This window comes from Thalassophryne amazonica, chromosome 3 (assembly GCF_902500255.1).
Source record: "Thalassophryne amazonica chromosome 3, fThaAma1.1, whole genome shotgun sequence".
Lineage (NCBI taxonomy): Eukaryota > Metazoa > Chordata > Actinopteri > Batrachoidiformes > Batrachoididae > Thalassophryne > Thalassophryne amazonica.
The window spans coordinates 4,047,497-4,074,408 of NC_047105.1; the positions used below are offsets into that span (position 1 = coordinate 4,047,497).

At 43.2% G+C, this 26,912-nt stretch overlaps 1 protein-coding gene across 1 annotated transcript in view; it reads right to left on the bottom strand.

Annotated features, from left to right (window-relative positions):
- Nucleotides 1–406: 406 nt before the first annotated feature.
- Nucleotides 407–26,912, bottom strand: part of hgh1 (HGH1 homolog (S. cerevisiae)) — a 69,233-nt gene continuing 42,727 nt past the window's right edge. The window contains exons 9-11 of the mRNA XM_034164719.1: nt 9,324–9,415; nt 7,234–7,356; nt 407–1,242 (exon numbers count right to left, since the gene is read on the bottom strand). Coding sequence (XP_034020610.1) covers nt 1,036–1,242; nt 7,234–7,356; nt 9,324–9,415 — 422 coding nt within the window. The 3' untranslated portion in view covers nt 407–1,035. The remainder of the gene's footprint in view (nt 1,243–7,233; nt 7,357–9,323; nt 9,416–26,912) is intronic.

Below are 26,912 nucleotides of genomic sequence, written 5' to 3' on the forward strand. Positions count from 1 at the left end.
CAACAAAGTAAATAACTTCAATGTGAACACCTGACTGTGATTAATATGGAAATGTATGCATCAAACAACCTGAACATATAACCTGTTCATCCACACCACAAGTACAGCTTAAGTCCAGGCAGAAACAAACGGCAGTAACAGGACTGTACTGTGAAAAAAAGAATTTCACACTTCAGTCGTGATGTGGGTGAGCTCTGAGACGCCTCTCTGGTGACTACGAGACAGGAAACAGTGATGTTAATCAGCTTCTTTACTGACTGAAAGTTTGTCCAAACTACACAAACACATCTGGATTTTCATCCAGCACTTCTGCATGTGGTTTGAAGCAGATTTCAATTCCAATACAGTAAAACGTCACAATTTCACTCCAATTCATCACTTGGCCTTTCACAGTAAGACTTTACTGTCTCGCCACTAAAATGCTTTTATTGTAAAGCATAAGCAGGAAATGAGTTATCAGCAGGAAACAGTTTGACACTTGGTGCTGCACAACAAAAGAAACTATCAAACTACCCCCCACCCACACCCACACCCACACACACACACACACACACACACACACACACACACACACACACACACACACACACACACACGTTAAGGACGAGCAGCCAATCAGCAGAGTCCTCTGACAGCCAGGTGTAAAGTGTCAATCATGTTTTAAGAGTTACATGAACAGAATCCATGCGTGATCCATCAGCCATGACGTGTGTATGGCGCCCTCTAAAGGACAGTGGAGACCTTACAGTTTGATGACAGATTATCAGCAAACCGGATGATAAATTCTGTGTAAAAACATATATGCATTAGTGGATTATCGTTAGAGTGCGGAATGTTATTGCTGTAGGAAGGAGGCGGAGCTTAAAGATCAATCACTGTGGCTGTGCACAGATACTCTGAGGATTAAGTCATTTTTCTTTCCAATATCATGAATAATAGTAATAAAAAGATTATTTAACTGTATCACATGTGAGCCATTGAACCTGAAGCTGAGATTTCATCTCCTACAATGTATACTCTTTTCATCACTTCCTCCTACCCCTCCTCATCCTGACTCCTCTCATGCTCTCTCTCCACCTCCTCCTGACTCCTCTTCTCCACCTGACTACTCCTCTTGTCCTCCCTCTCCAGCTCCTCCTGTTCTTTAGCATCAGCCTCCTTCAGCTTCTCCTCTACGTCCTCAGGAATCTTCACCTCCATCAGGTTCTCCATGCCCTGCTCCGGCTCGTCTCCGATCAGCACCTGTAAGGAGAAATCTAAATTTTTATTTCATTTTAAATAAAATTTACTTTAAAACAGCGCAGCATTCAAATCTGTTGCAGAAATAAACACAACACTATAAACATTTTAGGCATCTTAGTTTTGATACAAATTTCATTTGAAATCACCTGAAAGAACTCATAATTACAGTTCTTACAGACTGTGAGAAGGTGGAGGAAGTATTTTGAGGCACTGGTGAATGAAGAGGGACTGAAGACTGGATGATGTGCAGCACATTAATAAGGACGATGGTGTTTGGCATGTGGAGTCACACTCATAGATCTGATGATCTGATGTCACATCAGATCACCTCCCTGGATCCAATCCCCTCCCCTCTCATCAAAGCTTGTCTCCCATCCATTGCTCCCTTGATCACCACAATAATTAACTCCTCTCTCACCACTGGCTCCGTTCCACCGTCTCTCAAGTTAGCAGCTATTACACCAATTCTCAAAAAACCTGGTCGTGACTCCAACAACCTGGCAAACGTCCGGCCCATATCCAACCTTCCTTTTCTGTCCAAAATCCTTGAGCGTGTCATAGCCTCACAACTTCAAACACATCTACTCTCAAATAGCCTATTTGAACCATTCCAATCCGGTTTCCGTCAGAAACACAGTACAGAAACAGCACTCCTCAAAGTGACAAACGACCTCCTCTCCTCTGACGTTGGCCACCTCTCCATTCTCATCCTTCTGGACCTCACAGCTGCGTTTGATACTATTAGTCACTCCATCCTCCTCTCCCGCCTCAAGACCTCCCTTAACATCTCCGGCTCTGCTCTCTCATGGATTCAATCTTATCTCACCAACCGACAACAATTCATCAGCATAAATGACTGCTCCTCCTCCACTGCCCCCCTGTCACAAGGTGTCCCCCAAGGTTCGGTGCTTGGTCCTCTCTTATTTATTCTGTACATCCTCCCACTTGGCAACATCATTCACCGTTTTGGTCTCCGCTTCCACTATTATGCCGACGACATTCAGCTTTACATCTCCACTTCATCTGTCAACCCCCAAACCCAGTCCACCCTCACTACCTGTCTCAGTGGCATAAAAACTTGGATGTCACACAATTTTCTCAAACTCAACGGTGACAAAACAGACATAATAATCATTGGTCCAAAAAACATCACAAAATCCGCTTCAAACTTCACCCTAAATCTTGACAGCACAACACTCACTCCTTCCCCTCTTGTCCGTAACTTTGGTATCCTCTTTCAATCAATCAATTTTATTTATATAGCACCAAATCACAACAAACAGTTGCCCCAAGGCACTTTATATTGTAAGGCAAGGCCATACAATAATTACGTAAAAACCCCAACGGTCAAAACGACCCCCTGTGAGCAAGCACTTGGCAACAGTGGGAAGGAAAAACTCCCTTTTAACAGGAAGAAACCTCCAGCAGAAACAGGCTCAGGGAGGGGCAGTCTTCTGCTGGGACTGGTTGGGGCTGAGGGAGAGAACCAGGAAAAAGACATGCTGTGGAGGGGAGCAGAGATCAATCACTAATGATTAAATGCAGAGTGGTGCATACAGAGCAAAAAGAGAAAGAAACACTTAGTGCATCATGGGAACCCCCCAGCAGTCTAAGTCTATAGCAGCATAACTAAGGGATGGTTCAGGGACACCTGATCCAGCCCTAACTATAAGCTTTAGCAAAAAGGAAAGTTTTAAGCCTAATCTTAAAAGTAGAGAGGGTGTCTGTCTCCCTGATCTGAATTGGGAGCTGGTTCCACAGGAGAGGAGCCTGAAAGCTGAAGGCTCTGCCTCCCATTCTACTCTTACAAACCCTAGGAACTACAAGTAAGCCTGCAGTCTGAGAGCGAAGCGCTCTATTGGGGTGATATGGTATTATGAGGTCCCTAAGATAAGATGGGACCTGATTATTCAAAACCTTATAAGTAAGAAGAAGAATTTTAAATTCTATTCTAGAATTAACAGGAAGCCAATGAAGAGAGGCCAATATGGGTGAGATATGCTCTCTCCTTCTAGTCCCTGTTAGCACTCTAGCTGCAGCATTTTGAATTAACTGAAGGCTTTTCAGGGAACTTTTAGGACAACCTGATAATAATGAATTACAATAGTCCAGCCTAGAGGAAATAAATGCATGAATTAGTTTTTCAGCATCACTCTGAGACAAGACCTTTCTAATTTTAGAGATATTGCGTAAATGCAAAAAAGCAGTCCTACATATTTGTTTAATATGCGCATTGAATGACATATCCTGATCAAAAATGACTCCAAGATTTATCACAGTATTACTAGAGGTCAGGGTAATGCCATCCAGAGTAAGGATCTGGTTAGACACCATGTTTCTAAGATTTGTGGGGCCAAGTACAATAACTTCAGTTTTATCTGAGTTTAAAAGCAGGAAATTAGAGGTCATCCATGTCTTTATGTCTGTAAGACAATCCTGCAGTTTAGCTAATTGGTGTGTGTCCTCTGGCTTCATGGATAGATAAAGCTGGGTATCATCTGCGTAACAATGAAAATTTAAGCAATGCCGTCTAATAATACTGCCTAAGGGAAGCATGTATAAAGTGAATAAAATTGGTCCTAGCACAGAACCTTGTGGAACTCCATAATTAACCTTAGTCTGTGAAGAAGATTCCCCATTTACATGAACAAATTGTAATCTATTAGATAAATATGATTCAAACCACCGCAGCGCAGTGCCTTTAATACCTATGGCATGCTCTAATCTCTGTAATAAAATTTTATGGTCAACAGTATCAAAAGCAGCACTGAGGTCTAACAGAACAAGCACAGAGATGAGTCCACTGTCTGAGGCCATAAGAAGATCATTTGTAACCATCACTAATGCTGTTTCTGTACTATGATGAATTCTAAAACCTGACTGAAATGCTTCAAATAGACCATTCCTCTGCAGATGATCAGTTAGCTGTTTTACAACTACCCTTTCAAGAATTTCTGAGAGAAAAGGAAGGTTGGAGATTGGCCTATAATTACCTAAGATAGCTGGGTCAAGTGATGGCTTTTTAAGTAATGGTTTAATTACTGCCACCTTAAAAGCCTGTGGTACATAACCAACTAACAAAGATAGATTGATCATATTTAAGATCGAAGCATTAAATAATGATAGGGCTTCCTTGAGCAGCCTGGTAGGAATGGGGTCTAATAGACATGTTGATAGTTTGGATGAAGTAACTAATGAAAATAACTCAGACAGAACAATCAGAGAGAAAGAGTCTAACCAAATACCGGCATCACTGAAAGCAGCCAAAGATAACAATACGTCTTTGGGATGGTTATGAGTAATTTTTTCTCTAATAGTTAAAATTTTATTAGCAAAGAAAGTCATGAAGTCATTACTAGTTAAAGTTAAAGGAATACTCGGCTCAATAGAGCTCTGACTCTTTGTCAGCCTGGCTACAGTGCTGAAAAGAAACCTGGGGTTGTTCTTATTTTCTTCAATTAGTGATGAGTAGTAAGATGTCCTAGCTTTACGGAGGTTTTTTTTTATAGAGCAACAGACTCTTTTTCCAGGCTAAGTGAAGATCTTCTAAATTAGTGAGACGCCATTTCCTCTCCAACTTACGGGTTATCTGCTTTAAGCTGCGAGTTTGTGAGTTATACCACGGAGTCAGGCACTTCTGATTTAAAGCTCTCTTTTTCAGAGGAGCTACAGCATCCAAAGTTGTCTTCAATGAGGATGTAAAACTATTGACGAGATACTCTATCTCACTTACAGAGTTTAGGTAGCTACTCTGCACTGTGTTGGTATATGGCATTAGAGAACATAAAGAAGGAATCATATCCTTAAACCTAGTTACAGCGCTTTCTGAAAGACTTCTAGTGTAATGAAACTTATTCCCCACTGCTGGGTAGTCCATCAGAGTAAATGTAAATGTTATTAAGAAATGATCAGACAGAAGGGAGTTTTCAGGGAATACTGTTAAGTCTTCATTTTCCATACCATAAGTCAGAACAAGATCTAAGATATGATTAAAGTGGTGGGTGGACTCATTTACATTTTGAGCAAAGCCAATTGAGTCTAATAATAGATTAAATGCAGTGTTGAGGCCGTCATTTTCAGCATCTGTGTGGATGTTAAAATCGCCCACTATAATTACCTTATCTGAGCTAAGCACTAAGTCAGACAAAAGGTCTGAAAATTCACAGAGAAACTCACAGTAACGACCAGGAGGACGATAGATAATAACAAATAAAACTGGTTTTTGAGACTTCCAATTTGGATGGACAAGACTTAGAGTCAAGCTTTCAAATGAATTAAAGCTCTGTCTGGGTTTTTGATTAATTAATAAGCTGGAATGGAAGATTGCTGCTAATCCTCCGCCTCGGCCCGTGCTACGAGCATTCTGACAGTTAGTGTGACTCGGGGGTGTTGACTCATTTAAACTAACATATTCATCCTGCTGTAACCAGGTTTCTGTAAGGCAGAATAAATCAATATGTTGATCAATTATTATATCATTTACTAACAGGGACTTAGAAGAGAGAGACCTAATGTTTAATAGACCACATTTAACTGTTTTAGTCTGTGGTGCAGTTGAAGGTGCTATATTATTTTTTCTTTTTGAATTTTTATGCTTAAATAGATTTTTGCTGGTTATTGGTGGTCTGGGAGCAGGCACCGTCTCTACGGGGATGGGGTAATGAGGGGATGGCAGGGGGAGAGAAGCTGCAGAGAGGTGTGTAAGACTACAACTCTGCTTCCTGGTCCCAACCCTGGATAGTCACGGTTTGGAGGATTTAAGAAAATTGGCCAGATTTCTAGAAATGAGAGCTGCTCCATCCAAAGTGGGATGGATGCCGTCTCTCCTAACAAGACTAGGTTTTCCCCAGAAGGTTTGCCAATTATCTATGAAGCCCACCTCATTTTTTGGACACCACTCAGACAGCCAGCAATTCAAGGAGAACATGCAGCTAAACATGTCACTCCCGGTCTGATTGGGGAGGGGCCCAGAGAAAACTACTCTTTGACCCCACCCTCTCATTTGAATCCCATGTTAAACAAATAACCCGGTCTGCTTTCTTCCACCTTAAAAATATCGCCCGTCTCCGCTCATCTCTGAACTTCTCAGCCGCTGAAACCTTAATCCACGCTTTCATTACATCCAGAATCGACTACTGCAGGGGTGGCCAAGTTCGGTCCTCGAGAGCCACATTCCTGACACTCTTAGCTGTCTCCCTGCTCCAACACACCTGAATCCAATGAAAGACTCATTAGCAGAGCCGTTGTTAATGACGTTAATGAGCCTTTCATTGGATTCAGGTGTGTTGGAGCAGGGAGACAACTAAGAGTGTCAGGAATGTGGCTCTCGAGGACCGAACTTGGCCACCCCTGGACTACTGCAATAGTATTCTCTATGGTACACCATCCAAAACTCTCAAGAAACTTCAATATATCCAGAACTCTGCTGCTCGACTCCTCACACAAACCCGGTCCCACCAACACATCACCCCTGTCCTCCAAGATCTTCACTGGCTCCCCATCCCTCAGCGCATACAGTTTAAAGTTCTCCTTATCACCTTCAAAGCCCTCCACAACCTGGCACCTTCTTACCTCTCTGACCTGCTCCTGCCCCATACTCCATCACAATCCCTCCGTTCCTCCAACGCTAACCTCCTGTCCTTCCCCTGTAGGACCAAGCTCCGAACCTGGGGTGACAGAGCCTTCTCCATCGCCACCCCCACCCTCTGGAACTCCCTCCCACAACAACTCCGTGACTGCTCCGAACTTTCCACCTTTAAATCACTCCTCAAGACCCAATTATTCAAGACTGCTTTTAATGTTTAACCTGTTTTAGTGTTTTGTTTTTTGTTTTTTTTGCATTTTAACCTTATATACTGATATTTACTAATGTGTCTGTGAAGCGTCTTTGAGTTTCTAGAAAAGCGCTATACAAATAAAATGTATTATTATTATTATTATTACATGGTGAAGAAGAGACCAATCCGAGATTCTCGATCTCATCTTTCCTACCTGAATAAGTTTTTCACAAACTGCTGTAACGTAGACGTCCTTCTCCCAGTGGTGGAACTCTCTCAGGATAGAATAAACATTCTTCTGTTTGAGTGTCTGTCGGCCAAATTTGGTCGCAGTCAGCTAGAAAATAAACAAATGAATAAAAGTAAAATAAAACGCTGGTTTTAATTTACTTTTTGTGGATTTTATTACCTCCGCCAAGGAGGTTATGTTTTCGGTCGAGTTTGTTTGTCTGTCTGCCTGTCTGTCTGTCTGTCAGCAGGATAACTCAAAACGTTTTGAAAGGATTTTGATGAAATTTTGTGGAGTGGTTGGAAATGACAAGAGGAACAAGTGATTAAATTTTAGTGGTGATCCGGATCACGATCCGGATACAGGATTTTTTTAAAGGATTCTTCACCATTGCGGGATAGAGGGAATTTTGACATTCTAGTTTCTAACTCCACAAAAACAAGGCAGAAAGGCTTGAAAAAAATTAGGGTGTAACATAGTCAAATGTTCTATCAAACAACAAAGTTTGGTGATGATCGGATCCGGATTCCGGATCTGGTGATCCAGAATATGCAAAAATATAGGGAAAAAGAAAATGTGTCAGTGTGAGGTGACAAATGAAGCTAGAGATGCACAACTAACACCAAATTGTAGCTGAATCTGTACTCATTCAGTAAGGTGTCATCAGATTTGATGTAGCTTCAAATGTTACGGAGCTAGATCCAGAAGAAAACCGCCATTACAGAAAAATCGTTTTTATACAATAACTTTTGAACTAATAAAGACATAAAAGTGATTCCAAGTTCTAGTGGTATGTTTTCATGGTCAAGGATATCAAATATACAGGAAAGAAAAGTGTATGTATCATAGTTTCGCTTGTAACACTGAATTGTTGAATAGATCACTGTGCCAAGGAGGGAATCTCTTTAGGGTCAGTGACCCTATGGCCTTTTTAGTAAACAATGTCAAATACAACACACTGCAAAGAGGAAATCCCTCATGACAAACTATACAGGGCTGGGGAGCACAATGAATTTATTAGATGGACTATCATTTGGCATTATTATATTTTAGTGGCAATGAATATCACTATCCAGATTACTTCACTTAGCAAAAGCAAAGTGATGAGTCAGCAGTATACTCAGCAGTGGTTAAGTTCTGGTTCAGTGCACATCACTGAACAAAGTACACAAGGTGCAAAACCCACTCCCAGGTGTTGATGAATCACGCCTAGGATCCAGAAAACCCAGAGGCTGACATCAGCACCTTACTGTCGCATATATTCTGCTTCAGTGCACTTCACTGAATATATAGACAGTGCACTTCATTATGTAGCACATGCAACACTTAAAAAATAGTTCTGTTTCAGAATTTATTGTTATTTATTTAGAGAAGTGTTTCATAAATGTTAAAAAAATTCATATATTTGCAGTTTAGTTGAATAATACATTGAATTTTGTCTCTTATTTGTTTTTGTCTATAAGCACATGCAATATCAATATCAGTGCTCAGATGACAGTAGCTTCTGGGAAAGGTGCAAGTTGCAATAAACTGTGATGCCAAGCGCTAAGGATACATGCTATCCAGTCACAGCAGATGAAACTTTTTTTTACTACTGAGCAAACATTGTTAGACTTTTGTAGGTTCAATGATTCCACGGTGTATAGATGTTATGGCGTCAGTGAACCCATGGCCTTGGCAGAGGTTTGCACTCTCTGAGTGCTTCTAGTTAGCTTTTTATATGCAGTCATTGTTAATATCCTGGATTTTCCGTGTTGGATTACAGAATCTTTAATTAGATTTCATTATAATACTTTTGTCATGCCTCACATTGGTTGATTTGGAAGAGATTAACACTATAACACACCATTTAAACTAAATACCACTGAGATGATTTATTCTTGGAGTTTGTTTTTTGTTTGTTTTTTTGACAAAATGACTCACTGAATACTTGATAAAAGTAACTGTTTTGTAGTTCCTGTATATATCACATTGGTGCCATTTTCATCATGTGTCCGATGTCAATCTGTTGCTATCTTGTATTTGGATTTTTACCAAAGTCTGTTGACTGTGTTTGAAACTGATTCTGTTTGTACCAATAAAAGCGTTTCCAGCAGCATCTTTCTGATGTCTGGGTCGTCTTCTCTCTTCTTGTCCTCTGGGAGGTACTGCAGGTCCACCGGCAGACCTGGACATTTAAGACCACTTCAGATCAGAACCACAGAGAGACTTCACAGCAAAACCCTCATCACACTCATCTTTAATACGCATGACTTTCTCACAGCGCACCGTCATCTTTAATGGCTATGATATTATTACAACGCAGCGTCATCTTTAATGGCTACGATATTGTCAAAGCGCACCTTCATCTTTAATGACTACCATATTGTCACAGCGCGCAATCATCTTCAATGACTATGATATTCTCACAGCGCACCGTTGTCTCTAATGACTACGATATTCTCACAGCGCACCGTTGTCTCTAATGACTACGATATTCTCACAGCGCACCTTCATCTTTAATGGCTACGATATTGTCAAAGCGCACCTTCATCTTCAATGACTACGATATTCTCACAGCGCACCGTTGTCTCTAATGACTACGATATTATTACAACGCAGCGTCATCTTTAATAGCTAGCTGCACCTGTGGCTGAGGCCACGTGCGGGGGGGGGCCTCAGGCCAGCTGCACCTGTGGCTGAAGGTCTTTTAAAAAAAATCAGTTGTAAATCCTTCACGTTTTAATGGGAGCGTTTGTCACATTGAAATAATGGCCTAACACCTGCTTAGGGTTCACTAGAGGACGCTTCCAATAGAAAACCATGTCTTGGGAATGAAATAAATAAAAAAGTCGAAGGAGGAGCGATGCCCGCGGGTCTCCAATAAATAGATGAGCGCGGTTGTCATATTCAGTCTCTCTAGAGGACTCAGTTTGTCTAAGCTCTGTGTCGAAGGCTTAAATAAACTTAAAAACTCTGTGCATTTTATCTTGCTTAAGGCTGAATTATTCTAAAGTGTTGTGTCCTTTTCTAGCATATCACTTGCAATTAGTTTGTGTTATCTAAAAGACGACATCCTGAGAAGACTAAAGACGAGCCACGTCAGAACTTGGCGAGCCAGCTTCAGGAGGGTCCAGGGGCATTCCGGCAGCCTGGGGCAGTCCAGCTCATCCCTCCAGACCGTAAATAACAGTGATCACGACTAAAAGGTAAGCAGAAACCTTTTATAACTTCTGCACGATCTGGAGGAGTGAGTCGGGATTTCCGCCCAAGTTGACAGGTGATATTTTTTAATTGCCTCTTACCCAAAAGAACCTGGACTAAGAAAATTGATAAGAGACTAAAAAAAGATAAGATTGAAAATTATCAGGCCTTGTAGATAAAATGCTCAGAAGGTGTGTGTGTTCCCGGGAAAAAGAATGTCTGTGTGAGTGAAAGGTCAGGAATGTTCATGAACTCTGGTGCGGAAAAGAGTGCGTGGAGAACTAACCTGGATGTTTGGGGAATAATTGGTGTTGAAATTCGTTACTAACGTGCCGGCTGATAGCATGCGCTGTAGGGGTTAATTTAGGGGAGTATACTGACAAATAGATACAAGGTAATACAAGGTTATTTAAAGAGTTTAACAGAGACTGAAGTGAAATAAGTGAGAAAAAGAGTTTAACAGAGAATACGTGCAGAGGAAGCACAAGATAAGCGCCTGAGGGGGCGCAGTAGAAATACCGTACGTGATAAAAAGAGAAAAGTGCAAAGTAGCACAGCTGACAGTAAGTAAAAGAGCTCAATAAAGGACGTCATTTTTTAAGAAAAGAGAAAAACTATAAAAAAAATAAAATAAATAGAGAGTTAGTGCAGAATACATGAGAATTAATGAAGCAGAAAATAGTGCAGTAAGGCACCAAATACACGCTTGTGGGGCGTGGGAGAAGAATAAGTAATTAAGTACACAGTAATATGAGTTTTTTATAAGAAAAGAAAAAGAGAGTATTTTCAGTGCAAAGGCACATTAAGCTCACGAGGAGCTCAGTAAGTGAAAAAAAAGTAGAAGAAAGTGCAGAAAGGCACAGGATACGCACGCGAGGCGCGGTAAGGCGTAGAAATAAATGAAATATTGTATGCTCAGAAAGGAGCTGGTGAAAAATAATATATTAAGCACAGGATACGCACGCGAGGCACGGTAAGGCGTAGAAGTAAATGAAATATTGTACGCTCAAAGAGGGCTTGTAAAAAAATAATATATGAAGTTGCTGGCAGCGCCGCAGAAGCTGTCTAACGTGAAGAAGAGATACATGCTTAAACAGAACACATTGGTGTTAAGTGAATAAAAAGGTTGTTTAAAGCCGCGGAGTGAAAAGTGGCAGAAGTCTAGATAGAGATATATAGAAAGTTGTTTTTAATAATTTTTGTGTATAAAGCTTTTGAAGATTGGTGTGTGGGAGAGCGGGGAGTTGCAGGCAAAGCTGTGAGGGCTTGCAGGCTGGCTGACATACAAGATTAATGTGAAAGAGTACGAGGAGGAGGTGTTTAGACCCAACAGAAGGACTTGGGAGGTGCATGACAGGCAGAGAGGAAAGTGTGAAACAGAGACAGTGAAGAAAAAGACAGGAGAAAAGACTGCTATGTAAATACAGAGAAGGTAGATATTATTTCAAAGAAAGAAAACTAATAAACATAGCAGAAAAAGACAAGAAGCAGAAAGTTAAAAAATTAGAAGGAAAATAGAAAGTCGGGAGCAAAGACATTAGGAAGTGTTAGGGTTGTAAGAGGATTAAATAAATAAAATTGGTTATAAATCAAAAGAGATAAAGCTTAGATTATAGTGAAAAAGCTGACAGACTGATCAATGCTTGGGACAGTCATTGATGGGAGACTTAAGTGATGATGAAATACTACTCCCAGAACATTACTTGACTGACGGAGACATCGAAACCCAGGGAATCAGGACACATTTTTGGCTGGAAAGGACCTATTTTGACAGGGTAGGAGCAGAACATTGGCAGGACAAACAAGAGATCAATCAGAAATTATGGCAGATTACTAAGGTAATCAATCTGAAGCAAAAGAAAGAACAATTCCCTCTAATTAATTGGGAGCTGCTGATAAGACGTCTGTGGCATCAGGGTTTAACCCCGTGGCAGGAGCTGCTTTGTGCTGATCCTAATAAAGAAATTAGCATACCATTAAATAATTTAGTAACACTACCAACCGATCCAGGTGAAGAACTGTTTCCTAGGTTGACTCTGACTGTGGTCCCAAGGAAGGTTCGGTGGGAAACAGGTAAATTTTCGTATTTAGTTAAAGAAAAAGAAGACGGGCATAACAGTTGGAAATTTAATCCTTTTAAGGGTTTAAAATACAAAACAGGTGTTACAGCCAGCAAGTTATTGGTCCGGATCAGGACAGCCCCTGAGGGACTACCAGAACACCATAGAAACACCTCACATAGCGTTTGTCAGGGTTACATGGGTAACTCCCAAGGTCAAGGTCGGGAAAGTACCCCGCTAGACTTATTACTAAGAAAATATCCAGGAAAACGCACTAAGGCCAACCAATGTATGAGAAAGTGGCACAAAAGGTCACATGGGGGCAGGCAATGGCCTTTGGAGGGATCATTTGATCCGGTGATGTGTGAAGCAGTTGCGGTAGAAATACAGAAAAAAGAAATTAAAGATCAGCAGAAGAACGTAAATAACAACAAAAAACGCACTGAAGAAAAAGAAGTTTTGGCCTTGTTCAAGCAGGAAGCACAGAGGCTACAGCAGAAAAGAGAAAAAATGACAGAGGAAAGATCCAAAGACACTAAAGCCAGTGCACCGAGCTGGGAAGCAGAGCCACCCCCATATAAACGTCATGATATGGGAAAGACAGCTGGACAATTTGTATTAGGAACTCGTGAAGAGGACCAAGGCATGGATGTGGAGGGCAAATTCACACTGACACTAAAAGCTCGAGAGCCACAAGGAGACAGGTCCTCAGTCTGTCAAATGGATCATACAAGGTCTCCAAGTCCGAAAGTAAGTGGTCGCTCACCACGACCAGCAGGGGGGGCCACAAATAACAGTGACACGGAGGCAGACGAGGATAAAGAGAGAGACCTGAAGGCTCCGCCTGTACATCGAGGTCCACTGAAAACTGTCCCCTCCCACCATAAGTCAGCCGACTGGACCTTCACAGGCTATAGAGGCTCCGAAGAGTGGCACAAGAGCTTCTGTGACACACTGGATCTGGCCAGAAGAGATAATGAAGAACTAGCTGAGCAGCTTCGGCTAGCAAAGGAAAGAATGCAAAGACATAGGGACGCCGAGGAAAGAAGAATATTACAACAATCGACGCCCAATCAAGGGAATCACATTATAGAGCCACCCACCCGAAAAATTTCTGGTGAGATCGTCATTGAGAGTGCAAAAGAGGCCCGACTCAGGCAAAGACAACAATGTGTAGCCAAAGACATAGCGGCTTTAGAACAGAATATAACCAACTGGATGGACTGCCTGGAACCAGTCAGTCGCACTCGATCTGGAAGACAGTATGGAGCCCCCACAGAAGAAGAGGAGGACGAAGACCTCATATGCCCATTGGTGGTCAGAAATGGTCATCATGTGTATACCCCATGGAGCTGGACAGACATGGTGGGGCTGGCCAACAGGCTGCCAGACATCACCCAAGGAGCTGGGAGATGGATAACTGCCTTAGAAGAAGGCACTGCAGGGGTAACCTTGTCTTTAGGTGACATAAAAGCCTTGCTAATGCATGTCATGGGAAAACATGACACTGAAGAATTAGCAGGAAAGGTTGGACTAACACAAATGATGGGCACTAATCAACATGATGAAGTCCCCTTTAATCGCTATAGAAACTCCATGTGGGAAGGACTGAGAAGAAAGTACCCTGAGGTCTTGGATCCCTCTAAATTGGATGATGAGGAGTGGACACCTGAAGAGTGCCCAAAGAAGTTCCTGCACCGATTCCAGAAGAGATGGGTGGAGGAAACAGGAAATGCATGGAACCATTCACCAGCAACTGAAATCCTGTTTAAAATAACTGTAAAAAAGGCTCTAGCAGATGAGGTTCAGAAAGCCCTAGATGGAGTCGTGGGACTATCAAAAATGAATTGGGCTTTATACTCTGAGCATATTTGTCACCATCTTGAAATCTACAAGAAAGAAAAACAAAAAGAAGAAGATGCAGCAAAATCCCTGACGAAAAAATTGGTGCAGATGCAGTTGGGAGAGCTAACCAAAGTCAAGAAAGAAAAAACAAAGACCCAGGCACCAATGATGACCCCTGTTCCTTCTGAGCCGGCAAGCACGGGCCTTACGGCAAACACTGCTGCCACCATACAGGCACCTGTGGTAACAGCCACACAGAGCCCCCAAGGAGCAGCAGGAAGCACTCCTACAGGAGAAGTCTCAGCTCCAGTGGAGCATCACTATCACTACCATAGCACTGGCACACCCGGAAATGGACCCACCTACAGTCATGGGTGGAGAGGAGAGTCACGGAACTTTCAAGGTCAAAGAGGAGGGTGGCGAAGAGGATCTCGCCAACCTTCATTTGGAAGCAGATTCCAGAACTCAGCTCCCAGGAACAGTCAAGCGGGACCGCCTATGGGACCAACACCCCCAATAGGGGATCAACCCTCTAATGAGTGTTGGAGCTGTGGACAACCTGGACATCGAATGAGAAATTGTCCGGCCCGACCTTGGGTTGGACCCTCTGCCTATTGGCAATAGGGGGGCCTAGAGAAGACAGAAGGGGAAACGGTGGCATTGGCTATTTCGATGATACCTAAGGAAGAGCCAACCGTCACCGTTAATATACAAAACAGAGATTTCCCTTTCATGGTGGATACAGGGGCAACATACTCTTGCATAGGGAAAATGGGCGCTCATCTCCCCCTCTCTGGGTCTGTAATTAAGACCATCGGCTTCTCTGGGAAGACTCAAATAATACCTTTTACACGCCCACTTCCTGTAACGATTGCAGGAAAAACAATTGAAGCACCACTGTTATACTCACAAAATACACCTGTGAATTTGCTGGGAAGAGACATTTTATGTAAGCTACAAACCCAGATAGTGTGTACCCATCAAGGACTGCAAATACACTTTCCTGACGAAGCACTTGCCAACATTATGGTGCTTATGGACATGGAAAACAAGGTCCGAACTGTGCAACCCATGGTATACTGGCTGAAGTTACAACCAGAAAATTCAAATCTCCAACTGGAATGGGAAAAATGGAAGCCCTGGGCAGAACAACACTATGAAGCAGTATGTACATCTAGTTTACCTTTACATGTCACCCTGATGTTCGATGCCAAACAAGAACAAACTGACTATGCATGCTGCTGGGATGTATTGATGAATCAACGGCTGTTTCACATAACCACCACAGAAATTTATTTAGGCCCCCAAGGGGCCGCAGCTTCTGTCAAGCTAACTTCAGCTGAACAACAATGGTATCAAGTGCCGAATGCCACGCCTCATGTGACCCTTTTAGTCTCAGAAAAGTACGAATCCCATGACCTAGGTCCAATGGTAAAGACAGCCTCAGAAGTTGAAGAATGGCAAAACATGGAAAGTCCACAAGTACATCTGTCAAAAGACCAGCAGTTTGTACGAATTAACTTAAAAGTAAATGATGAGGCTATAGCTCAAAAAGTGGAGCTCAATCCTAGACCAGAGGGACAGATGGTGTTATCGGCCCAACAAGAGAAATTGTTAGAGCAAATACCACCAGTGGTGTGGTCCAAAAGAAAAACAGATGTAGGACTAGTAAAAACAGCCTTACCAGTAAAAATAAAAGTAAAACCGGGAGCAAAACTGCCTCACCAAAGGCAGTATCCATTAAAACCTCAGGCTATTGAAGGCATAAAACCAGTAATTAAGGGACTAATGGCAGCTGGAGTTTTAATAAAAACTGCAAGCCCATGCAATACTCCTATCTACCCTATCCCTAAAAACAATACCGAAGAGTATCGGCTGGTACATGATCTGCGTCCTATCAATGCAATAATAGAAATGGATGCGCCTATAGTACCTGATCCGCATACTATACTATCAAGCATCCCTGCTGGAGCAAAATGGTACACGGTAATCGATCTGTGTTCAGCCTATTTCAGTGTGCCTGTGCACCCAGACTCACAACATTTGTTTGCATTCACATTTCTGGGACAACAGCTAACGTATACACGGCTACCTCAGGGACTGAACCTGTCCCCAGCCATATTTAACAAAGTCCTGGCTGAAGATTTACAACACCTTGACATACCCAGTACATTGGTGCAATATATGGATGATCTCCTTATTGCATCAGAGACTCAAGAACAGTGTGAAAAAGATTCATTAATTGTATTGCATGCATTGGCAGATGGAGGTCATAAAGTAAGTAAGGACAAATTGCAGTTCTGCAAACAACAAGTAGAATACTTGGGAAGACAGTTGTGTGGGACCACGCGATGTATAGCCCCAAGCCAAGTGGAGGCTATAATCAAGGCTCCCAAACCCCAAACAGTGGGACAGATGCTTTCATTCCTTGGGATGGCAGGGTACAGTCGGCCGTGGATTTGTGATTATGCTATAAAAACTGCACCTTTGCGTGCCATGATTAGAGCAGTGGGGCAAACAAGCAATGCAGCTCTCCTCGTCTGGACAGATGAGGCAACGGGAGCTTTTGAGGCCCTAAAAACAGACATGCAATCTGCTCCCGCGTTAGGTAACCCAGATTATGGGAAACCTTTCCATTTGTATGTTACTGAAAAAGCTGGATATGCTTGTGCTGTACTAATGCAGGAAACAAATGAAAGAAAACAACCATTGGCCTATTATAGTACAAAGCTTGACAACATTGAAACAGGATTGCCACCATGCTATCAGGGTCTAGCAGCAGCTGCCTTTGCATTTCAAAAAGCATCATCCATAATCATGGGACATGCAGTAACGTTGTACACGTCGCATCAGTTACATGCCCTGCTAACCAGTCAACGTTTTGTCTTAACACAAGCTAGACGCACTGGATATGAAGTTGTGTTGTCCGCTCCAGAAATAACAATACAACGTTGTCACACCGTTAGATGGTACTCCACATAACTGTGTGGCAGAGACAGAGAAATTTTTGAGAGCCAGAGAACATTTGTATAATCATGCCATAGATGCAGATCTAACCTTGTTTGTGGACGGCTCATGCTTTCGGATGCCGCGGGATTGCATGCGGGTATGGGGATTGTTAAACTAAACACGGATGGCGAGACCTTTGAATTACTGGAGTCCCAAGGAATTGATCAGCCTTGTTCAGCACAACTGGCAGAAATCAAAGCCTTAACTATGGCTTGCCAGATAGCTAAAGATCAACGTGTTAATATCTACACAGACTCAGCCTACGCTTATGGCGTATGTCATGTACATGCAAACATTTGGAAACAAAGGGGATTCCTGAGAGCAGACGGCACCCCTGTCACTCATGGAGAAGCGATTTCCCAACTGTTACAAGCTCTCCAATTACCGTCTGAGGTAGCCATCATTAAATGTGCAGGTCATCAAAAGAATAATATCAATCAATCAATCAATCAATTTTTTTTTATATAGCGCCAAATCACAACAAACAGTTGCCCCAAGGCGCTTTATATTGTAAGGCAAGGCCATACAATAATGATGTAAAACCCCAACGGTCAAAACGACCCCCTGTGAGCAAGCACTTGGCTACAGTGGGAAGGAAAAACTCCCTTTTAACAGGAAGAAACCTCCAGCAGAACCAGGCTCAGGGAGGGGCAGTCTTCTGCTGGGACTGGTTGGGGCTGAGGGAGAGAACCAGGAAAAAGACATGCTGTGGAGGGGAGCAGAGATCGATCACTAATGATTAAATGCAGAGTGGTGCATACAGAGCAAAAAGAGAAAGAAACAGTGCATCATGGGAACCCCCCAGCAGTCTACGTCTATAGCAGCATAACTAAGGGATGGTTCAGGGTCACCTGATCCAGCCCTAACTATAAGCTTTAGCAAAAAGGAAAGTTTTAAGCCTAATAACATCATAGCTCAAGGTAACAACCTAGCAGATGACGCAGCTCGCAAAGGAGCACAAGGAGAAAATATGTTTCCCCTGCTAACCATCCAAGATTGTGCCCCACTGGTTTCACTTGACGCACTGACAGTGGCTCAAAGTAGGGCCAGTGGAGAAGAAAAAACGAATGTGGGTTAAACGAGGCGCTATTGAGACACGCAGTCAGGGGCCAGCAGACAAGCTGTGGCGCAGTAGTCATGGACATTTTGTGTTACCCACCAATTTATTACGACATGCAATCATTTGGGCCCACGGACCCGATCATTGTTCGCGAGTCCAAATTATGAACAAACTAAAAGCTGTCTGGTGGTCACCATATATGGCAGCTACAGTGGACCGTTTGTTGAATGAGTGTGAGGTATGTGCACAGTACAATGTCCGGAAATCATTCACAGCCCCTTTAGCCCACATTCCGGTCCCTGATGGGCCATTCAGACATCTTATGATGGATTTCATAGACATGGGAGCTGAAAATCGAGTTAAACGAATGAGATATGTTTTGGTAGTGATATGCAGATTCAGCCGATGGATTGAGGCAGTAGCCTCTGCAAATCAAGACCATAAAACGGTAGCTAAATTCTTGTGCCGAGATGTCTTTCCAAGATTTGGCATTCCAGATACTATCTCATCTGACAACGGTAGGGCTTTTGTAGCCAAGGTTACACAAGAAACATTCAAACAATTGGGTATCAAACAGAAGTTTGGGTGTGTTTATCACCCTCAATCAAATGGGGCGGTGGAACGGGCTAATGGCATTTTAAAGAACAAACTAGCAAAAATCATAGCAGACAGCAATGGCAAACTAACCTGGCTGGATGCTTTGACGCTTGCTTTATTGTCAATGCGCTCACAAACTAACCGACTAACCCATTTGACACCATTTGAAGCTCTTACAGGTCGGCCGATGCCTATTCCATACCTGAGAGGACCCTACGAAGGACCATCGCTGGAGCAGCTACAAGACGAATGGCATAATTATCTGAGACAGTTAACCCAAATACACAAAACTATCTTTTTGCAGGTCAAAGGTGCTACAGAAGACAGAGAAGCAGAGATTCCACTCGAAAATCAGAGCATCCAGCCTGGTGATCTGGTTTATGTCAAAGTGTTCAAAAAGAAGTGGGACAGGCCCCGCCGAGAAGGTCCTTTTAAAGTTATTCTTGCCTCACGTACAGCAGTCAAAGTAGACGGTAAGGACACTTGGTTTCATTTAAACCACTGCTGTAGGGTTGGTGGCACAGCGCCCCTGCGGCCTCGGCAAGCTCGTCTTGGCAGAGCCGCCGGGCCAAGGGGGGAAGCAAGAGAAGCCAGAGACCCTACAGCAGCACCGAGGGACGGCCACGCCTCCCTGCAGCCAGAAGAAGCACCGAGGGAAGGCCACGCCTCCCTGCAGCCAGGCGAACACCGGCCAAGGCGCTCACAGAGACTGATTGAACAAAGACGACGCACAGCTTCAGAGAGTAGTGGATCCCTGCCAGATAGAGCAGCGACAGACTCAGATGCAGACTCAGGAACAACTGGAGACGCAGGCCAACAGACAGACAGAATTACAGACCGACAGATAGACAGGCCACAGGAGACATCAGACTCGGACAGCAACTTAGATTTACCGACAGAAGAACCACAGGAAGTACAACCCAAACAAAGCACAGATACACCACACATCCCTAGTGACAGCTCATCTAGTGACGGCTCACTCAGTAGCACATCTAGTAGCACATCTCAACAGTCACCAGAACAATGATTAAGGAATTATTCAAGGGATTGACAATACTACTGGTGGTCAGTATGGGAGAAAATAGACATCCAAAACATACAACGGACTGTGCCGTGGCCATGGCCGCAATAGCAGCTAAACAAGGCATTCTAAACACAGGAAAAACATATAATTTGGTATACATTAAATCAAAAGCCTACAAGAACATAGGAATACAGGGAAAGCTGGGGGATTACATATTAGGCGAAGCCATTAGCATCAAATGTGAAGAGGAGGGAACACTCAACATAGAGGTAATTTGTGATAAAAGAGGATGCAGGGAAACCAAGAAAGACGTAACTGTTACAGTACATGAAGCCACAAAATGGGTAAAAATCAAACCAAGGAAAAAGAGGACAATTAGAAGCCTAGAAACAAGCAGTCACTTAGGGAGATGGGATCCCAGTACAGACCTAGCCCGTACACAAGGGCTGAAGACCAATTTATTTACCAATGGTTGAAATTTTCGGCTAGGCAGATCAGTGAAAAGCCGTGCATAGCCTGTCACCGGAAAGGTGTGATACCTCAGGCTAAACCCCTACCTGGATATCAACAACTGTTATAGGAGCCCCCAACATAACTCAGACCAAGCAGAATGCTATACACAATGTGTTATGAAAATGGCAGTAGGTGATGAAAAATATGCTGCCGACAGTAAACTTTGTCCAGTGCCCCTAAGTACAGAAGGAACCGTTCCACCTATGATCAAAATAGAGAAAGGGATGATACACCCATTCTGTATAGCTAAAGGCTTAGTAGCACAATACATAAGCGATTGGCAGGTAGGGACGACCCAGGCAAAACACCACATACAGTGTATGCAAAAGCAGCAAGAATACAAACCGGCCAAAGCATCATGGAACATTACTGTATGTCACACCCTGCCTGCAGCAGGCATACAGTGTGAACAAATAGTACCGGCCACAGGGGGGTCTGTAATTGGACTGAATCTCACCCATGCTTCATAGGTATCTACTCCAAATTTAGCTAAGGGAACGGTACCCTTAGCTGACATCTTTTGGATATGCGGACAAAAAAGGAAACTCCTGTCATCGCTGTCCCCGAATTGGAAAGGCCTTTGTGCTCCTGTGATGCTCACAGGAGCTATAACAGTAATTGAAATGCCAAATTCAATACAACCCATGCCACAGAAACTTTGTAAGAAAAGAGGAATAATGACACTTAAAACAGACTACAACGTCACAGTAAGAAACGGGATACCAGAAGGGATACCCCGACAGTTAGAAGCCATAGACAGTAGCAGAGTTAAAGCAGATGAAGACGCGGATAAATGGGATGGGCATTGGCTCTGTTCGGGGTTACTCCAAAAATCCATTCTAGGTTCCAGGAGGTGCAGTGGATTAATTACTTGTGGTATAATCAGCAAAGATACCTGAACTGGACATTGGCAGCAGTAGGAGCCTTAACCGAACAACTGCACGCCACCTCGCTAATGACAATGCAAAATAGATTAGCTATCGAGATGATGATGGCTGATGAACAAGGAGTTTGTATTATGATCAAAGCCACCGAATGTTGCACAGCTATTCCCATGCGTACAGGGGAAGACGGAAATTTGACAGAGCTCTTAATCACACTTGAAGAGATGCAACAGGAACTGTTAAGTAACTCCATAGGAGGGAGAAATGAAACTGACGATTCTGGATACATTGTAGGGAATGGAATGAATATTGGCCCACTGTTTTCACTGTTTGGGACTCTAAGGAGAGGGTGGATATCATGGAAAGACTGGTTATACCAGATAGGTGTAGTCTTGGCACTAACAGGGGTGGCGGTCTTGCTGGTAATATGTTGTGGTATTCCCTTGATAAAATTTCTGGTCAATAAATTGATTTCATCCACAGTAGGACAGCTCCCACTGTTAGCCATCCGAGCCCTAGAAGAAAGCACAAACGAAACAGACAGAGAACCAGAATATATGGAAAATGGATGAAATACCAATTATCCTCCCCGACAGCCCCCAGCTCCCTAATATTGTGGCGTATACCCCAGATAGGGAGGACTGGGATGGACCGTGCTTGGTGATATTGTAGACGAGGAAGAAGACATGCACGCACATTTACATTCACACACATGCACCCACAAAAATGAGGGATAGGATAGACAATATCTGAAAGAATGACATGGAGCTGTATAATGAACGTATATGTATATTACTAGGACACAGGAGTATGGCTGAGAGACCAGACTCCCCTGATCAGGGACCTATGCCTGATCTGCCTCTATCAAGTCTGATTGGACTCTCAGAACTGTTTGGAGAAGAGGATATACAGGAGGGATGGTCGAGACATGATTGGTCGCCACAGCCGCTTTCCATCCAGCAGCTAAACCAGTTGGCAACAGAAGGATCTTCATCGTTCCAGCACCTGGCGATGACGGCTTCACAGAATCTGCCTGCAGCAAGAGTCGGCCCGAGGACTCCACCATCACCTGAAGGACCCTTTGGACTCAGGAACACACCCCTTCCGCAGATGCCATGGAGACAGTCACATGTGCCAGTGGCAACGATACCCTCCAGGGGAGGCAGCCAAGGTCGGCCATATGCAGCAACTGCCCGAGTGCATCCTAGACCCAATTCACTGCTAGGACCTGTCCCCAGCTTTCCACCCCCAAGGCAGGAGAGATATTCTGATCAGCCCAGTGCCTCTGGAGGAGGATCAGCAGGGGTAGACCTTAGCCGAACTCACCCACCAGGACAGAGGGGAGCTTTGTACAGGCTGCTAAATGCCCAGAGTGTCCCAACCACTTGCCTGTGTGACATCAACAATACTCCCCCCACACACGAAATGCCTTCCCCTTGTACTTCCTGTCCCCTGGGCTGCACAACCTTAATCTGGTCATGGTCACCCCACAGGACATGGCAATCTTGGTTCGAGAGCTTCGTCTTCCACAAGAGTCTGTTCCAAAAACGTTGGAGCAGCTCCTGCCCTCACAAATCACATTCCCCATGAGCTATTTGAGGAAATCATGCCACAACTAAGTCAGACAGCTGCATACCTGTTCAGGATACACCGTGACAATGCCAACATCTCTTGTGCTCAGGAGGGCCTCCATACTCAACTGTGTGGTCTTCAGTCTAGTATGGACATGCTAGCCAGTATGATGGAGCATATGGAGAGGGAACAGCTAGGGCTGGCCACCACCACCCTGAATGTGGGCAAGAATTCTCTGGGGGCCCGTACAACCTGGCCAAGCAGCACAAGGAGCTGGAAAGATCCATCAGAGAACTGCACGACTGTCTGAAAGCCAGAATTCCTGATCCTTCCCCCACTACCCCTGAAAGGCCAACCTCCCCATATTCCCCAACTTCTCCCAAACTTCAGACGCTGAGTAAATGCTGAGGAGCGCGGACTGACGTAATGGCACTGAAACGGACTATGATCTTGGTTCTTGAGTTTGAATTGCGGACTGGTTTCAAAAATCTGAGTGTAAATAAAAACAAAGAAGGATATATGTTAGTAACGAAGGTGGGTAAATGTCTGTCCTTACCATCATCTGCGTAACACAGATAAAGCTAAATGCGTACACATAGATATCACATTGCAAAGTTATAAAAAGGGGACCCTTACACGGCGTGTTTGTAGATTTAGTAGTAAAGATGCACCATAGGGACCCCTTTTTCTTAAATTATAGCATGCCTCAAGAGACATGCATCGCCTAAATTTGGCGTCTGGCCAAAAAGGGCATTAGAAAACAAGCTGAAAAAGAAGAAAAACAAAGTGGAGAATGTTGAGAAATGGCCTATAATGAAAACCATTATATGATTGACTAAGGCAAATGACTTAAGGACGGACATGAAGGGAAACCATTTATGGTGTTTTATCATTTAACTAGACATAGCTGCGCTAACCTTAGAATAGTTTCTTGATTGGTTGACTAAATAGTGGTAACGTAGGGGTTATTTGATGCATTTAAGTAATAAATGTGTGACTCTTTAACAAAATAATATGTAGAACCAAGTATAATGGGTTGGAGCCTCTGGTTGAGTGAGACAATAGATGCCAGAAGATGATTGGTTGCACTGATGTCAATGTAAAGCCTTTACTTTGCCATGATTAAGAGGTTGCTGTAACTTGTTTTATGTGGCCATTTTAAGTGCCTTGAATTACACCAAAACTCAATGTTTGAATGTCACCTTGCGTTGATATAATCCAGCTAATTGATCACCTTGTGCCTTAGTTATGTAGGTTCACCTGCACTTCAATATATTTACCGTGTGAAGTATCACTGATATTCATATCCGCAACCAGAGTTATCAGTAATTCGAGTGATGTGTTTTTCTTTTTATTGCAATGCACAAATGAGGATGTCTTGTCGGTAAACAACCCAAGAGTATAATTGATGTAATGGGACTCTTTCGAGTCCCAGAGGAGGGACTGTAGAAGAATTTTAGGTCCTTATTTGAACTATGATGAACTATCAAGTGTCCTGATCCGAACTGTAGTCCTCTGGTTGAACTAGCAGGTGTTCAACCCAAAAAAGGGCTTTATTAGTCATTCAGTCTGTCAGGGGCTTTCCAAGGCCTTTTAGGTGCTTTCCCGCAGGCCACGTGCAGGGGCCTCAGGCCAGCTGCACCTGTGGCTGAGGCCACGTGCGGGGGGGCCTCAGGCCAGCTGCACCTGTGGCTGAAGGTCTTTTAAAAAAAAATCAGTTGTAAATCCTTCACGTTTTAATGGAGCGTTTGTCACATTGAATAATGGCCTAACACCTGCTTAGGGTTCACTAGAGGACGCTTCCAATAGAAAACCATGTCTTGGGAATGAAATAAATAAAAAAAGTCGAAGGAGGAGCGATGCCCGCGGGTCTCCAATAAATAGATGAGCGCGGTTGTCATATTCAGTCTCTCTAGAGGACTCAGTTTGTCTAAGCTCTGTGTCGAAGGCTTAAATAAACTTAAAAACTCTGTGCATTTTATCTTGCTTAAGGCTGAATTATTCTAAGTGTTGTGTCCTTTTCTAACATATCACTTGGCAATTAGTTTGTGTTATCTAAAAGACGACATCTGAGAAGACTAAAAGACGAGCCACGTCACTACGATATTGTCAAAGCGCACCTTCATCTTTAATGACTACCATATTGTCACAGCGCGCCATCATTTCAATGACTACGATATTCTCACAGCGCACCGTTGTCTCTAATGACTACGATATTCTCTCAGTGCACCATTATCTTCAATGACTACGATATTCTCACAGCGCACCTTCATCTTTAATGGCTACGATATTGTCAAAGCGCACCTTCATCTTCAATGACTACGATATTCTCACAGCGCACCGTTGTCTCTAATGACTACGATATTCCTCAGTGCACATTATGTTCAATGACTACGATATTCTCACAGCGCACCGTCATCTTTAATGGCTTATGATATTATTACAACGCAGCGTCATCTTTAATGGCTACGATATTGTCAAAGCGCACCTTCATCTTTATGACTACCATATTGTCACAGCGCACCGTCATCTTCAATGACTACGATATTCTCACAGCGCACCGTTGTCTCTAATGACTACAATATTCTCTCAGTGCACCATTATCTTCAATGACTACGATATTCTCACAGCGCACCGTCATCTTTAATGGCTATGATATTGTCAAAGCGCACCTTCATCTTTAATGGCTACGATATTATTACAACGCACCGTCATCTTTCAAATCAAATCAATTTTATTTATATAGCGCCAAATCACAACAAACAGTTGCCCCAAGGTGCTTTATATTGCAAGGCAAAGCCATACAATAATTACAGAAAAACCCCAATGGTCAAAACAACCCCCCGTGAGCAAGCACTTGGCGACAGTGGGAAGGAAAAACTCCCTTTTAACAGGAAGAAACCTCCAGCAGAACCAGACTCAGGGAGGGGCAGTCTTCTGCTAGGACTGGTTGGGGCTGAGGGAGAGACCAGGAAAAAGACATGCTGTGGAGGGGAGCAGAGATCAATCACTAATGATTAAATGCAGAGTGGTGCATACAGAGCAAAAAGAGAAAGAAACACTCAGTGCATCATGGGAACCCCCCAGCAGTCTAAGTCTATAGCAGCATAACTAAGGGATGGTTCAGGGTCACCTGATCCAGCCCTAACTATAAGCTTTAGCAAAAAGGAAAGTTTTAAGCCTAATCTTAAAAGTAGAGAGGGTGTCTGTCTCCCTGATCTGAATTGGGAGCTGGTTCCAGAGGAGAGGAGCCTGAAAGCTGAAGGCTCTGCCTCCCATTCTACTCTTACAAACCCTAGGAACTACAAGTAAGGCCTGCAGTCTGAGAGCGAAGCGCTCTATTGGGGTGATATGGTACTATGAGGTCCCTAAGATAAGATGGGACCTGATTATTCAAAACCTTATAAGTAAGAAGAAGAATTTTAAATTCTATTCTAGAATTAACAGGAAGCCAATGAAGAGAGGCCAATATGGGTGAGATATGCTCTCTCCTTCTAGTCCCCGTCAGTACTCTAGCTGCAGCATTTTGAATTAACTGAAGGCTTTTCAGGGAACTTTTAGGACAACCTGATAATAATGAATTACAATAGTCCAGCCTAGAGGAAATAATGCATGAATTAGTTTTCAGCAACGCACCGTCATCTTTAATGACTATGATATTATTACAACGCACTGTCATCTTTAATAAGCATGACTTTCTCCGTCATCTTTAATCAAATCAATTTTATTTATTGGGATTGGGAGCTGGTTTCCACAGGAGAGGAGCCTGAAAGCTGAAGGCTCTGCCTCCCATTCTACTCTTACATACCCTAGGAACTACAAGTAAGCCTGCAGTCTGAGAGCGAAGCGCTCTATTGGGGTGATATGGTACTATGAGGTCCCTAAGATAAGATGGACCTGATTATTTAATGACTACC